General features: G+C 66.5%; 4 protein-coding genes across 4 annotated transcripts in view; 1 reads left to right on the plus strand and 3 right to left on the minus strand.

Annotated features, from left to right (window-relative positions):
• Window positions 1-68: 68 nt before the first annotated feature.
• Window positions 69-2240, minus strand: EMIHUDRAFT_437847 (hypothetical protein). Its single transcript, XM_005763114.1, has 4 exons — window positions 1895-2240; window positions 1427-1822; window positions 937-1233; window positions 69-691 (listed from the first exon to the last, which is right to left on the minus strand). The coding sequence occupies exons 2-4, from the start codon at window positions 1520-1522 to the stop codon at window positions 281-283; spliced, it is 804 nt and encodes a 267-aa protein (XP_005763171.1). The 5' UTR covers window positions 1523-1822; window positions 1895-2240; the 3' UTR covers window positions 69-280.
• On the minus strand, window positions 2154-4034 carry EMIHUDRAFT_215564 (hypothetical protein; the record flags this gene model as incomplete). The annotated part of the gene is made up of 3 exons (XM_005763115.1): window positions 2154-2321; window positions 3198-3319; window positions 3536-4034. The coding sequence occupies 3 exons, from the start codon at window positions 4032-4034 to the stop codon at window positions 2154-2156; spliced, it is 789 nt and encodes a 262-aa protein (XP_005763172.1).
• Window positions 4035-6186: 2152 nt separating this feature from the next.
• On the minus strand, window positions 6187-8655 carry EMIHUDRAFT_105157 (hypothetical protein; the record flags this gene model as incomplete). Its single annotated transcript, XM_005763116.1, has 2 exons — window positions 6187-7094; window positions 8397-8655. 2 exons carry the CDS (start codon window positions 8653-8655, stop codon window positions 6187-6189), a joined length of 1167 nt encoding a protein of 388 aa, XP_005763173.1.
• A 1546-nt stretch (window positions 8656-10201) lies between these two features.
• The window catches only part of EMIHUDRAFT_452653 (hypothetical protein), a gene marked incomplete at its 5' end in the record, with an annotated part of 2861 nt that continues 1486 nt past the window's right edge, over window positions 10202-11576 (plus strand). The window contains 2 exons of the mRNA XM_005763117.1: window positions 10202-10228; window positions 10318-10650. Of these exons, the coding sequence (XP_005763174.1) occupies window positions 10202-10228; window positions 10318-10650 (360 nt within the window). The remainder of the gene's footprint in view (window positions 10229-10317; window positions 10651-11576) is intronic.

Raw genomic sequence — 11576 nt, forward strand, 5'->3', positions numbered from 1 at the left:
ACGCCGTCTCCGCGCTCGTCGAACGCGCGGCTCAGCCCGCACAGGGTGTGTGTGTGCGATCTCTTGTTCTCTACTTAAACCGAACAAGCTGTACACGCGCTTAAAGACCCAGCTGACAGCAGACAGCCGGTGCGCGCTGGCCGCTGCCCGCTGCGGCTTGTGGGCCGCTCGTTTTCGCTTTTGTCGTGTTTTGTGCGTTGTGGGGGTCCTGTGTGCTCAGCCTGTGGGGGTCGCACACCGCACACACGCCGTCTCTTGAGGACGTTCCATCTCTCACCTCTCAGCCGCCCTCCGCCCACTGCTCGAGCTGCGCGACGCTCGCGGCGTCTGTCCGCGGCGGCACCGCCTCCAGCGCGGACCGAATGTGCCGCTCCGTCACCTCGCACGCATCGAGGCTGTCGCTCAGCGCGAGCTGCGCCGCCTCGCGACACAGCGCGGCCAGCTCGGCGCCCGAGTAGCCGCGCGTCGCCTCCGCGAGCGCGTGGAGGGACACGCCCCCCGCGAGCGGCATTCGGGCCGTATGCACGCGGAGGATCTCCCTCCGATCGCTCTCGTCCGGCAGCGCGACGTAGATCATGCGGTCGAAGCGGCCCGGCCGCAGCAGCGCTGGGTCGATCAGGTCGGGCCGGTTGGTGGCCGCGATGACAACGACCCGCGTGAGCGCCTCCACGCCGTCCATCTCGTGCAACAGCTGCGTCCGGCGGCCAAGGATCAGAGGCAGAAGGGGAGGCAGGCGCTGGCGGGCGAAGAGCGGGCGGGGGAGGGAGGAGGGGGGGAGGGAGCCGACTCCAACGGCCTGTACACACCCGACGGCCCTTCGCACTCGAGGACGCTGTCTCGTCTCTGGGAAGGTGTGCTGGGTCTCTGGGCCCCGCATGTGTTGCAGTCTCGCTCATGCGGAAGGTGTGCGGCGGCTCCCCCCGCTCCGCAGCCTGCCTGCGAGAGGACGCGCGTCGAGACCTGGCTCCCACCGGAGCGGACGGGCGCGAGCGCGTCGATCTCGTCGAAGAAGACGATGGCGGGTGCGCTCGCGCGCGCCTTGCGGAAGAGGGACGCCACCAGCTGCTCCGACTCGCCAACCCACTTCGAGAGGAGCTCGGGGCCCTTGACGGCGAGGAAGCTTGTGCGCGTGTCTGCGGCGAGGGCGCGCGCCGCGAGCGTCTTTGAGCAGCCGGGAGGACCGTAGAGCAGCACGCCTCGAGGCGGCCGGATCCCGAGCTGCGCGAACCGGCCCTGCGGTGCAACGACAAGGTGTGACGACAGGGGCGCGCCGGCGACTGGAGCGTCGAGGCAGCGTCGAGGCAGCAAAACCACGCAGGGGGGTGCGTGTGTTCTCAAGCGCTGGGAGACGTGACCGCGTGGCCCGCATCTAGGGAATCTGGGAATCTAACGCATCTAGGGAATCTGGGAATCTAACGACGCGAGCCGCGTGCTCGAGCGGCCACACCACCGCCTCCTGCAGCGCTTGCTTGAGCCGCCCCTGCCCGCCGACATCTCCCCACGACACGGCCGGCACGCTCATCTCGCGCCCCCGCAGCGGACCAGGCCGCACGTGCGGCAGCGCCGCCTCGAAGTCGCAACGCTCCACCACGAGGGCGGACTCGGCCGCCCCGGCCGCCCCGGCCGCCCCAACCTCCGCTGCCACCCCGGCACGCGGCGACGAGGCGTCCGACCGCCTCGCCGTCGCCACGCCTGTCCGCCCCGCGCCGTCGGCTGCCCCGGCCGCTGCTGCCCCGGCCGCCGCTGCCCCGGCCGCCTGCTGCCCCGCGCCGTGTGCCGACGCGGCCCCGCTGCGCAGCCGCGAGATGGCGAGGGCGATCGCCTGGCGGGCGAGGGGGAGCAGGGGGTGAGAGGCTGTTTGCTTGCTTCTCGACAGTGGCTCACTGTCATTAGCCTGGCGGGTGAGGGCGAGCAGGTCCGCCCGCACGAGGCCAGACGTGCTGCCGGCGAGCCTGACAAGCGGCGCGGCTGGTCTCGGGCTAGACCTCGGGCTAGACCTCGGGCTAGACCTCGGGCTAGACCTCGGGCTAGACCTCGGCGGCGCGGCAGTCGACGCGATCTCGGCAGGTGGAGGCGGCACGCAGGTGGAGGCGGCAGTCGACGCGATCTCGGGCCACGCCTCGGGCCAGGTGCCAGGTCTCGGCTAGACCTCGCTACCTGGAGAGCTGCGAGTCGGTGAGGGAGTGCGGCACCGCGGCGAGGAGCGCGTCGAGCAGCCGCCGCCTTTCCGCCTCGTCCGGCACCGCCGCCTCCACCTCGCAGTCGAACCGGCCTGCGCGCGAGTCCGAGCGCCACGGCGTGAGCAGCCGCCTGCACCCACCCTGAGGGCGGTACCCAGCCCTGTTGTGGTGGGCCGTGGGGGGCGGTCTACGGTCTACGGGCGAGCGCGTGGGGGAGACGGCTCCGGCGTAGCAGGCGACAGAGGCGGGGTTGGCGATGGGTCGGGTCAGGGCGGCGGCGGCGAGGGCGGGGGCTGGCTTGGCGGCGGAGATGGTGCGGGAGGAAAGCGGCGTCGCTCCTGGCCGCCGCAGCGCCGGGTCGATCGCTTCTGCCGCTGCGGTGGTAGCAAGGACGATGCTCCCTTCGCGCAAGCCCTCCATCTGCAGCAGCAGGCAGGCGAGCAGCCGCCGGGCGGCGGCGGCGGCGGCGGCGGCGGCATCCCTCGCCCCGCCGATGAGCTCGAGCTCCTAGCGCACGTGTGATTCCGTGTCCTGTTGCGTAGATTGCGGCTGTCGCGCCGAGGAGCTCCAGCTCCCGATTGCCCGAGGTTGGCGGAGATTGACGTGAGCTTACGCGAGAGAGATGCGACCATCGTGCAGTGGATGCACGGGCTACGAGGACAACGCACACGCGAGGGCTACGAACACAGCGGCCAAGTCAGGAGCACGGGCAGTGCAGCCGAGGGCAGTGCAGCCGAGGGCAGTGCAAGCGAGTGTCGTGACGAGTGGCCGCTCTGGGGAGTGGAGTCCGCATCTAGGGCTCGAGATGTGGGGAGATGTGGGGAGATGTAGTCGAGATGCGGCCGCATCTAGGGCGCGGGATGTGGGGAGATGTGGGGAGATGTAGTCGAGATGCGGCCGCATCTAGGGCGCGGGATGTGGGGAGATGTGGGGAGATGTAGTCGAGATGCGGCCGCATCTAGGGCGCGGGATCCTCGATGAAGAGGACCGAAGGCGTGCGCTCGCGCGCCTATCTACCGCACGAGCCGTGAAGCCGCTCTCTCCACCGCAAGGAAGAGGAGCGGCGGCGGGGCTTGCCTCCGCAAACGCCTGAGCGAGCCTCTCCTCCGCTCCAGCCCCCTGCCGCGAGGCGAGGTCTCCTGCTCACAGGGTGAGCTGTGAAGGGAGGCTGCTCGCGCCTCCTCTCCACGGCGCCGGACGCCGCCAGCCAGGTCGCCTGCGGCGCGGGAAGCGGGGGAGGGCGAGTGGCGGGAGGCGAGGTGGGAAGCAGCGGTGTGCGGATGGCTTACGCGGGCGCGATTCGCGGCGTGGCTCCGGCGGGCGGGAGTGCCACAGGGCGTGGGGCGCGAGCCCACCTGCCGACACGTGCACGTAGTGCGCGTCCAGTGCACGGCTCAGCCTCGCCCCGATCCCTGCGCCGGCGGGGCCGTGCACGAGGATGCCTCTGGGAGCGGGCACGCCCCACTCGCGAAAGACGTGCGGCGCGTGCAGCGGGAGCTCGGCGAGCGCGATCAGCTCATCGTCGACGGCCGAGCCCTCGCCCAACCCGTCGCTCGTCACATCCCGTGGCTTGGCGGCGGCGGCATCATCGCGAGGCTGGTGCAGGTAGGCACGCGGCTCGCTTCGCGTCGTCGCCTGGCCGACCCATAGCTCGACGCCAGACTCGCCGTGGGAGCGGTGCACACCCGCGGTGGTTGACTGGGACGCTGGTTGCAGCTTGCGGCCCGCCCAAGCGAGGACCCGCCGTGGCTGCCCGGAGCCGTCGAGCGGCCGGGCGTAGAGCGGCTCTCCGAGCGGGATGTTGTGGCGGCGCAGCGTCTCCCAGCGCAGCAACACGTGCTCCCGCGGGAGCATTGTGCTGCGACCTGTCCCACAAAAGCACGACAAGGGCGCGGACTGTCGCGCACTGCAAACACCTGTAGCGGAGCCGCCTGGTAGAATTTACGCCTGCAGAAACCTAGCGAAAAATACGTGTTTACCGGCACAGTCCCGCAAAACGACGCCCCTGAAGAGGCCATTTTTGCTTGAAGCGCCTCTCCAGCTCTCGCTTTCGCTCTCATGCGCGACGCTGGCCAGGCCATGTAGGTGCGCGCTGCCGCCCAATCGACGCGCTCCCCCGCCCAAGGCCCAACACCCCTACCCGCCGGGCAGCGCGCCATCCAAATGGCCGCCCCGACCCTCACTTCCGGCTGCGCGCCCACGCATCGGCCAGCAGGGCCGCCGAGCTCATCGCGGCTGGTATAGTTGGAAGTTCGTCGGAGACGCGAGGACCTGCGGGAGCATATACAGGTGTTCTTTCGCTTGCCGCGAAGGCAATCCTCGCGAAAAGAATTTTGGAAGCATTCTTAAAATACAAGCGCCTCTCTTTTGGAAGAGAACATTCCAGTCCCGCAGCTCGCCCCCCAGATGAGTCCGGGGGGGGAGCACAAATAGGACGCCCAGCCCTGCCCTCGTGCCGCCGAGTGTGTATCCTATGCGAGAGAGATCCCCTGTGCCCTGTGCCCAGCTCTCTCCGCGCGGCGATGCGCCCTCCCCCCTCGCTTTTGCAAAATCCTGCAAAGGTGGGGACGTGTCTGTCCTCGACCCAGCCCTAGGGATCTTGGATGTCCGTTTTAATTTAATTACCTCGCGCGCATCTCCCTCTTAACTAACATCCCAACACGGAATTCCTAGGCTCCCTCGCACGAGAAGCCGGACGGGAAGGTCGCTAGTCGAGAGAGATCGCCAGTGGAATAGGGAGTCCACTGTGCTGCGAACCTGTCGCTGTCCCTTGTCAGGAGCAGGAGAACTAGATCTAGGAGAGCGCAACCAGTAGGAGGCCCGCGCCTGCCCCCGTGCCGCCGGGTGCAATAGACCGCGTTAGCACCCCAGTGTGCTTAAAAGCACACTTAGACCCGCTCAGTCTCGAGGCTCAGAACTTAGACTACTACCCAACCAGTTATAGAGCTGCGGCGGGCGCGGGCGGCGGGGGGGGCGCCTGGGCCAAGCCTATTCATGATTACAATGAGTAACTCAACTCATCCTTTGGCAGCTTGTATTGTTGAGTATGAGTAGTCATGACGTGTGGTATCCATGAATATGAATACTCAAGTCTGCCTGTACTCATGAATATGAAGAAGGTATTCAAATACAAGTGCGTGAGCAACTTGCAGGTAAAACCCAGGTATACCCGCAAAAGTCCAGGTATATATCCAGGTATACCCGAGAAATACCCGAGCGCGCGTCCACATGCCGCGCACGCCCTACTGCCAGGCGCCAGGGTCCCTGCGCCAACTGCGGCGCGCACCGTCTGCTCAAGTACGCGCACCGCACCATGTGCTGCCGCTACAAGGGCCAGAGAGTGGCTGGAGCGGCCGCACACTGCTCGGTACCCCCCCTGCACATCTAAAGCCATGGCCGACCCCCCCCCCCCCAGCAGCAGCGCTCTGCTGCTGGGGGGGTCGGCTGCTGGGGGGGTCCGGACACCCCCCCCAGCAGGAGCGCTCTCTGCCTGTGGGGGGTGCTGGCATCTCTGTACAGACAGCAGCTGTAAGTAGCATGTCTTGTGTTCCAGTGGCGAGAATTTATGGTCGACACCAAAATCAGTGATCTCACCGGCGGGCCCTCCTACTGCCAACCGGGCTCGAAGGCGCGGTGAACACAACCGCCTCGAGCGTACGCTCAAACACTAACCCAGGGTGGAGGGGGGGCGGCCGCAAAAAAGCCGGAGAGCTGGGTCCGTGCGCTCTGCTGCTGGGGGGGTCAGACCCCCCCCCCCTAGCAGCAGGGATGGCTTTAGATGTGCAGGGGGGGTACCGAGCAATGTGCGGCCGCTCCTGTGGCGCAGCGCCAGGCGCGGCTGGCAGGTGGCGGTGCGGACGACGCGGTCGTGCCGACATTCTGCTACAAGATTGAGGCGCTTTTGCGACCCCGGGTGCACCCGGACCCACCCGGAGGGGCCCGGGAAGGGTCTAGCGGCCCTCCAGCGGCCCCCAACGCCCCCCCGCGGCCCTGTTTTGGTAGTGTATCACACATATGTTGTGTCACTATCATACCCACGACCCAGGGTACCCGAGCGCTCCCGAGCAGCTATAAGGTCGAGCCGCTGGAATGCCTCCTCCAGTGGCACCCAGTCGCGCTCGAGGTACGGGAGGAGCATATCATACAGTTTCACTGCCCGAGCCTGCAGCTTGGCACACTCGTGGCACTTGTCCTCGTGGGCGAGCTGAATCCCGTAAACGTTCCGCATATCATCGAATTGCGCCTCGTTCAGGCCGGCGTCGATCATCCGACGGGTCACCCGACGTTCGAAGACGCTTTCCCGATCGCTGTCCGAAGACGCGTCGTCGGGACGGGAGTCGTTGGCCGGCAGGTCCTCGACCGCCGGCTCCTCCTCGACCGCGGGCTCCTCTGGCGTGGGCACGTCCTGCAACGTTTCTGGAACGACAGCGAGAAGCGCCTCCGCGCCCGCCTGCCGCCGCTTGCACTTGCCCAACTCCTTGTCCACGCCGCTCGCGTGCGTCTCGAGCCGCTTGCCGTACACGACCGCCTGCTCGAGTCGCGCGCCCGCCAGCTCGCCGCGTAGGTCCCACACAAGGTACGCCAGCGCAGCCTTCTTCAGGTTCTTTATCTGGAGAGCCATCAGCGCGCCGCGCCGCTGCGACGAAAAGAGCGTGTTTACGGCAGCTTTCGCGGCGATGATGATGCCGTTGGTCACCTCGCCGACGATGCTGACCTCGTTGGAGGGTGCGGGGACGGGTTGGTTGCCGAGGAGCATGGTCTCGAGGCGATTTAAGAGCGCGGTGGGCTCCAAGGCGAGCTGCGCCGAACTGGAGCGAGTCGGCCGCGCCCGAATTGCTGGCGCCGCATCGGCGCCGGTCGAGTCCGACACGACCGCGGTCTTCTCCACCGGCTCGAGGTTCGCCATCCGCGGCGCTGCACCGTGGATTCGAACGGCTGCTCGCTCCTGCTCGGCGGCTGGCCTGTCAGCACGGCGCTTCGAGAGGGCGGTCGCCGTCGGTGCACGTTGACTATCATGGCGAGCGAGCAGCCCCGCAGTGAGTGGATGCAGCCCACCGGAGGTACTGTCTGAGGTGGGGCCCGGCGCGTGAGGCTCGTCGGCGTCCGCCATCACCGCCTGCGGCCACTGCAGAGTCGGCCAAACGAGGCTTGATTTTGGCCATTTTGGCACGGACCCTTGCGGACTCTTCACAGCTGGGTCCCGGTGCACCCGGCCCCGATCAACTGATCGGAAAGAAGCGGTGCAACAGGCTGGCTGCTGCCGACAGCACCATTTGCTACCTCACGCGCGGCACGTTCAAAGAGGACCAGCATGACACAGGCTTTGCCGATACACGCTGGGTCTTAGGGGACCCCTAGGGTTCTGAGGGCCGAATTTTTAAGAGCTTTTCAGAAATGAGGAGGTTTGGGGGCTTAAATTGCCATTTATCAGAGATTGCAGGCACGGGGGGTCCCTCTTTTAAGACCGTTTAAGAAAATCGGCCTCACCGGCATGCGTCTCGGCTCTCGCTGGGTTTTCCGCGCCGTTTTCTCCAATACTGCCGTTATTAGGCACAAACCCGCCTCTGAAGACACATCTGTAAGTCTGGTGCACTGACAGGAGCCATACTCGCATAGGGGACGCGTGCTAGCTGACTGTAGCCAGCTTCCCGGCCTCCGGCGTCTACCGGGAGCCTCCGGGAGCCTCCCGGACCATCGACCTCGGGAGCTCTCCCGCACCGTTTAAGCGTTTAAGACCGTTTAAGGAATCGGCGGCCCAGCAGCTCTTAAAACCGGCCCGGGCCGGTTTTAAGCCGTTTAAGCCGCAGGCGCCCCAGGGCCCACCCTTTTAAGCCTAGGGGTCCCCTAAGCGCGGGTTGAGCTTGAGGAGCTGTACGAGAACTGCGGCAAGGCGCAGCTGAACGGCGCAGTGAAGAAGTACCGAAAGGCGAAAGATGAGGCTGTGAAGGCCGCGGTTGCTGAGTTTGAAGAGGGCATTGAGGATTAGGCAGTCAGTAGTGCTAGTGGCGTGGCTCGATAGAGGATTTGTCGTTGTTCATGACCGCTTCGGGCTATCGTTTCGCGTGCGCTGTGAAGAGAATAATGATCAAAATTAAAACACACAAACCGAGCCACACAGGGCACGGCGGCTAGATATTCACGATGCCACGGCGGCGGCATCCGACGACGAAGCCGCCCCGGCCGGCCGCCCCGCGGCCGCCGATGAAGATGCCGCACCGGCCGCGCCCGAGGAGCCCTCCTTGTGCTCGCCCCCTTTGCCTCGGAACAGCTCGTAGTACTTCTCCTTGATCGCTGCCACTGCCGGCTCGAAGGCCTTCTTGTTGAAGCCATTCCTGACCAGCACAGCGAGGTGGGCCGGGTTGAGGTTGGGGTCTGCTAGCAGCGCCAGCGCGAGAGAAGATCTGCTACCCGGGGAACTTGACCTGCGTGCCGATAAGACGCATCGGCTGCCGAAGCAGCTTGTATTTTTGCACATCTAGCCGAGGCTGGGCTCTTCCCTTCCTCTTTGGTGGCATACGCGAAGCGCTGGAGCAGAGACAGCGGTCGGAGAGAGAGAGAGATTGTTGTTTTGTTTTTGCGGTCGGTCGAGTCTGACCGCAGGGAGCGCGTTTTGGGACGTGTTCCACATGAGTAGTATTCAGCTATTCACATGGACTTGAGTACAAGTACTCACGCATGCGCCAGACGTACTCATGAGTATTAATACTCAACTGCGGTGGTACTTCATCCCCGCTTTTTTGGTGAGAGTTGAGTATACTCACGATGCACGTGTATTATGAGTGTACAAAATACTTGAATACTATTGTAATCATGAACAGGCTTGCGGCCTGGGCGCTGGGGCGCGGTGCCGGGGCGCGCGGAAACTCAGGACACGGTTGCCGACAGAAGGGGATATGAAAGCGCACGCTCGCATCGCTCCGCGACCTGGCCCGCGCACCCCGCATTCTAATCAGGGTAGAAACGGGGAGGGCGACTGCGCGACGTACACAGGCGTGGGCTATGCGTAGGGGCACCGCTGGGGCTGGGGCGGTCGGCGGTCGGCGGCGCTGGAAGGCGATGCGGACTACGGGAGATTCACGCTGCATGCCCCTTCCAGAGGCGGATGGCAGCTTGCAGCGTGAGGATGCGTTTGCTTGCCCTGCGCCACAGCACCGCGCCCCGGGTCTCTGCCTTCTCCAGGTCGCTCCAGATCTCCGACTCGGAGGGGGCGGTGCGCGGGTCCAGAAGCCCTTGAGAGGCGATGCTGCGGCCGCGGCGCGTGGCCCGCCGCTCCTCTGCACTGGGCCCAAAGCTGCGGGCAAATACATAGAGCACCGCCGTCAGCAGCACCATGGAGCCGACCAGCGTTCCAGCAAAGTAAAGCTCGTGCTTTTGGTCCCATGGGCTCGTGTGTGGGTCCTCACGCATGTTGGCGCAATCGCCCTGTACACGCGCCGAGGTGAGCGCCCGCCCCGGGGGGGGTGGGCCTACGGAGAGGACGGTTCGTCTGATGTGCCCCCCCCCGTTCTGAGGACGGAGGCGGGCTCACCCGGGACTCACCGGGGCCGGGCCGTCCCCCCCCCCTCCCTCACCCCCACCCCGGCGCTAGCCCCGGGCTGCCCGACCTGCCTGGCCAGCCGGTTTGAACATCGCTGTCAGGGACCTCCCAAGGGCTCCAGCCTCCCGCCCGGCCCCTGGCTGACTGCCAGCACCAATGCACCTGCCTGAAGCATCACCGCAGCCGGCGACGTCCTGGGGTGAGGTCTCGGGGTGAGTCTTCCCGGGTAAGGCCCGCCCACCCCCCCGGCCCCCGCCCGTCCTCGGGCTACTGTGATGGGCACATGAGTCTCTGGACGGACGGAACGGCGGGAAATTCATGAACGGACGGAACTGTGATGGGCACATGAGTCTCTGAACCCCCCGGGCCCGATTTGGGCCTCCTTCGTGGGAGATTTTTTTCTCTTTCGGAAAAAATATCGCCGAGGCAGCTCGCGGCGCGGCCGAGAGAAGTCCTGGTGGCTGGGGTATCTGTGTTGCCTCCAATGCTGCCCGCAGAGGACCTGAGCAAAGTTCAGGCAGCGGCGCTGTTGTCCTCCACGCTGCCACCACGACCGCCCGCGGCGCGAGAGGGGTTCTGACGCAATCCGTAATACCGTAGGACTTTGTTGACGACGATCTCCTCTCGTGCTTTCTGTGGGCGGCGGGAGAGAACGCCGTCGCGCAGCCCGGATGGGAGAGCCCCAGCGTGAATCCTCTCAAGGGCATCCCCCTGCCGCCCGCGATGCCGCCGCTGCCGCCTCCGGACGTCGGGCCGTCAGCAACAACCGGAGGGTCCCGGGCAGCCCGAGCAGCGGCTGATGACGAGGACGACGGTGAGGAGGAGGATTTGCGCGGCGGGAATCCCAACCTGTCGAAGGAGCAGAAGCTGACGCAGCGCATGCAGCGCAAGGCCGAGTCAGCACGCGTCGCGCGGCTGCGGAAGAAGGAGTACGTGAACGGGCTCGAGCAAGAGGCGCGGCCGCACCTCTCCGCCACTCTCACTCACCCGCACCTCTTGCGGCGTACTTGGCCCTGCCCTCTCCGGCTCCTCCTCCTCCCTGCAGTGGCCCCTGCCCCACCTCCGCACGCGGGCTGCTCGCTCCTCCCCTCCTCCCTCCCCAACCTCCTCGTCTCCACCTCCGTACCTCCTCCGCCACGCCACGCTAGCCCGCCACCGCCGCTACGCCCGAAGGGGGCCGGGGGGGGGGGGGGGAGGGGGGAGGCTACCCAGGCCAAAAGAGAGAGAGAGAGAGAGAGAGAGAGAGAGAGAGAGAGAGAGAGAGAGAGAGAGAGAGAGAGAGAGAGAGAGAGAGAGGGGAGGGGGAGGAGGGAAGGGTGGAGAGGAGGGAGGAGGAGGAGGGGGTGGAGGGGACGGGGCACTCCTCAGCCCTCCCCTCCTCGTCGCCTCCTCCCTTGTGCTCTCGCTACCCGCGCCACACCTCCCCTCGCGGCCGCGCCGCCGCGCCTCACGCCCCCCTCCCCCTCGCGCCTCGCAGGTTGCTAATCTCAAGGCCGAGGTCGCGGCCCTTCGCGAGAAGGCCTCCAACGGCATCGGTCAGTCTGCCAGTGACTCGCTGCCGGCGCCGCCCGCCTCTCGTGCCTTAGCCTCCGGCACTGGAGAGGGAGGGAGAGGAAGCGGGTCCGCGTGTGTGTAGGGGCCGCCTTCCCTCAAGGAGGAGGGACAGCGTCACCGTGCCTCGATGGAGGCGCGCTGCGCCAGCCCCATCGACCCCTCCACACCGCCGCCGCAGCTCCCGCCACACCCGAGCGCACCCCCGGCCCAGACCCGCCCCCTCCCCGTCCCGTGAGCCGCCGCCCGAGCACAGGCGCTGCTGCAGCAGTCCGCGCTGGAGACCACGCCCGGCGCGACGGAGGCGT

Source organism: Emiliania huxleyi (assembly GCF_000372725.1).
Source record: "Emiliania huxleyi CCMP1516 unplaced genomic scaffold EMIHUscaffold_65, whole genome shotgun sequence".
NCBI lineage: Eukaryota > Haptophyta > Isochrysidales > Noelaerhabdaceae > Emiliania > Emiliania huxleyi.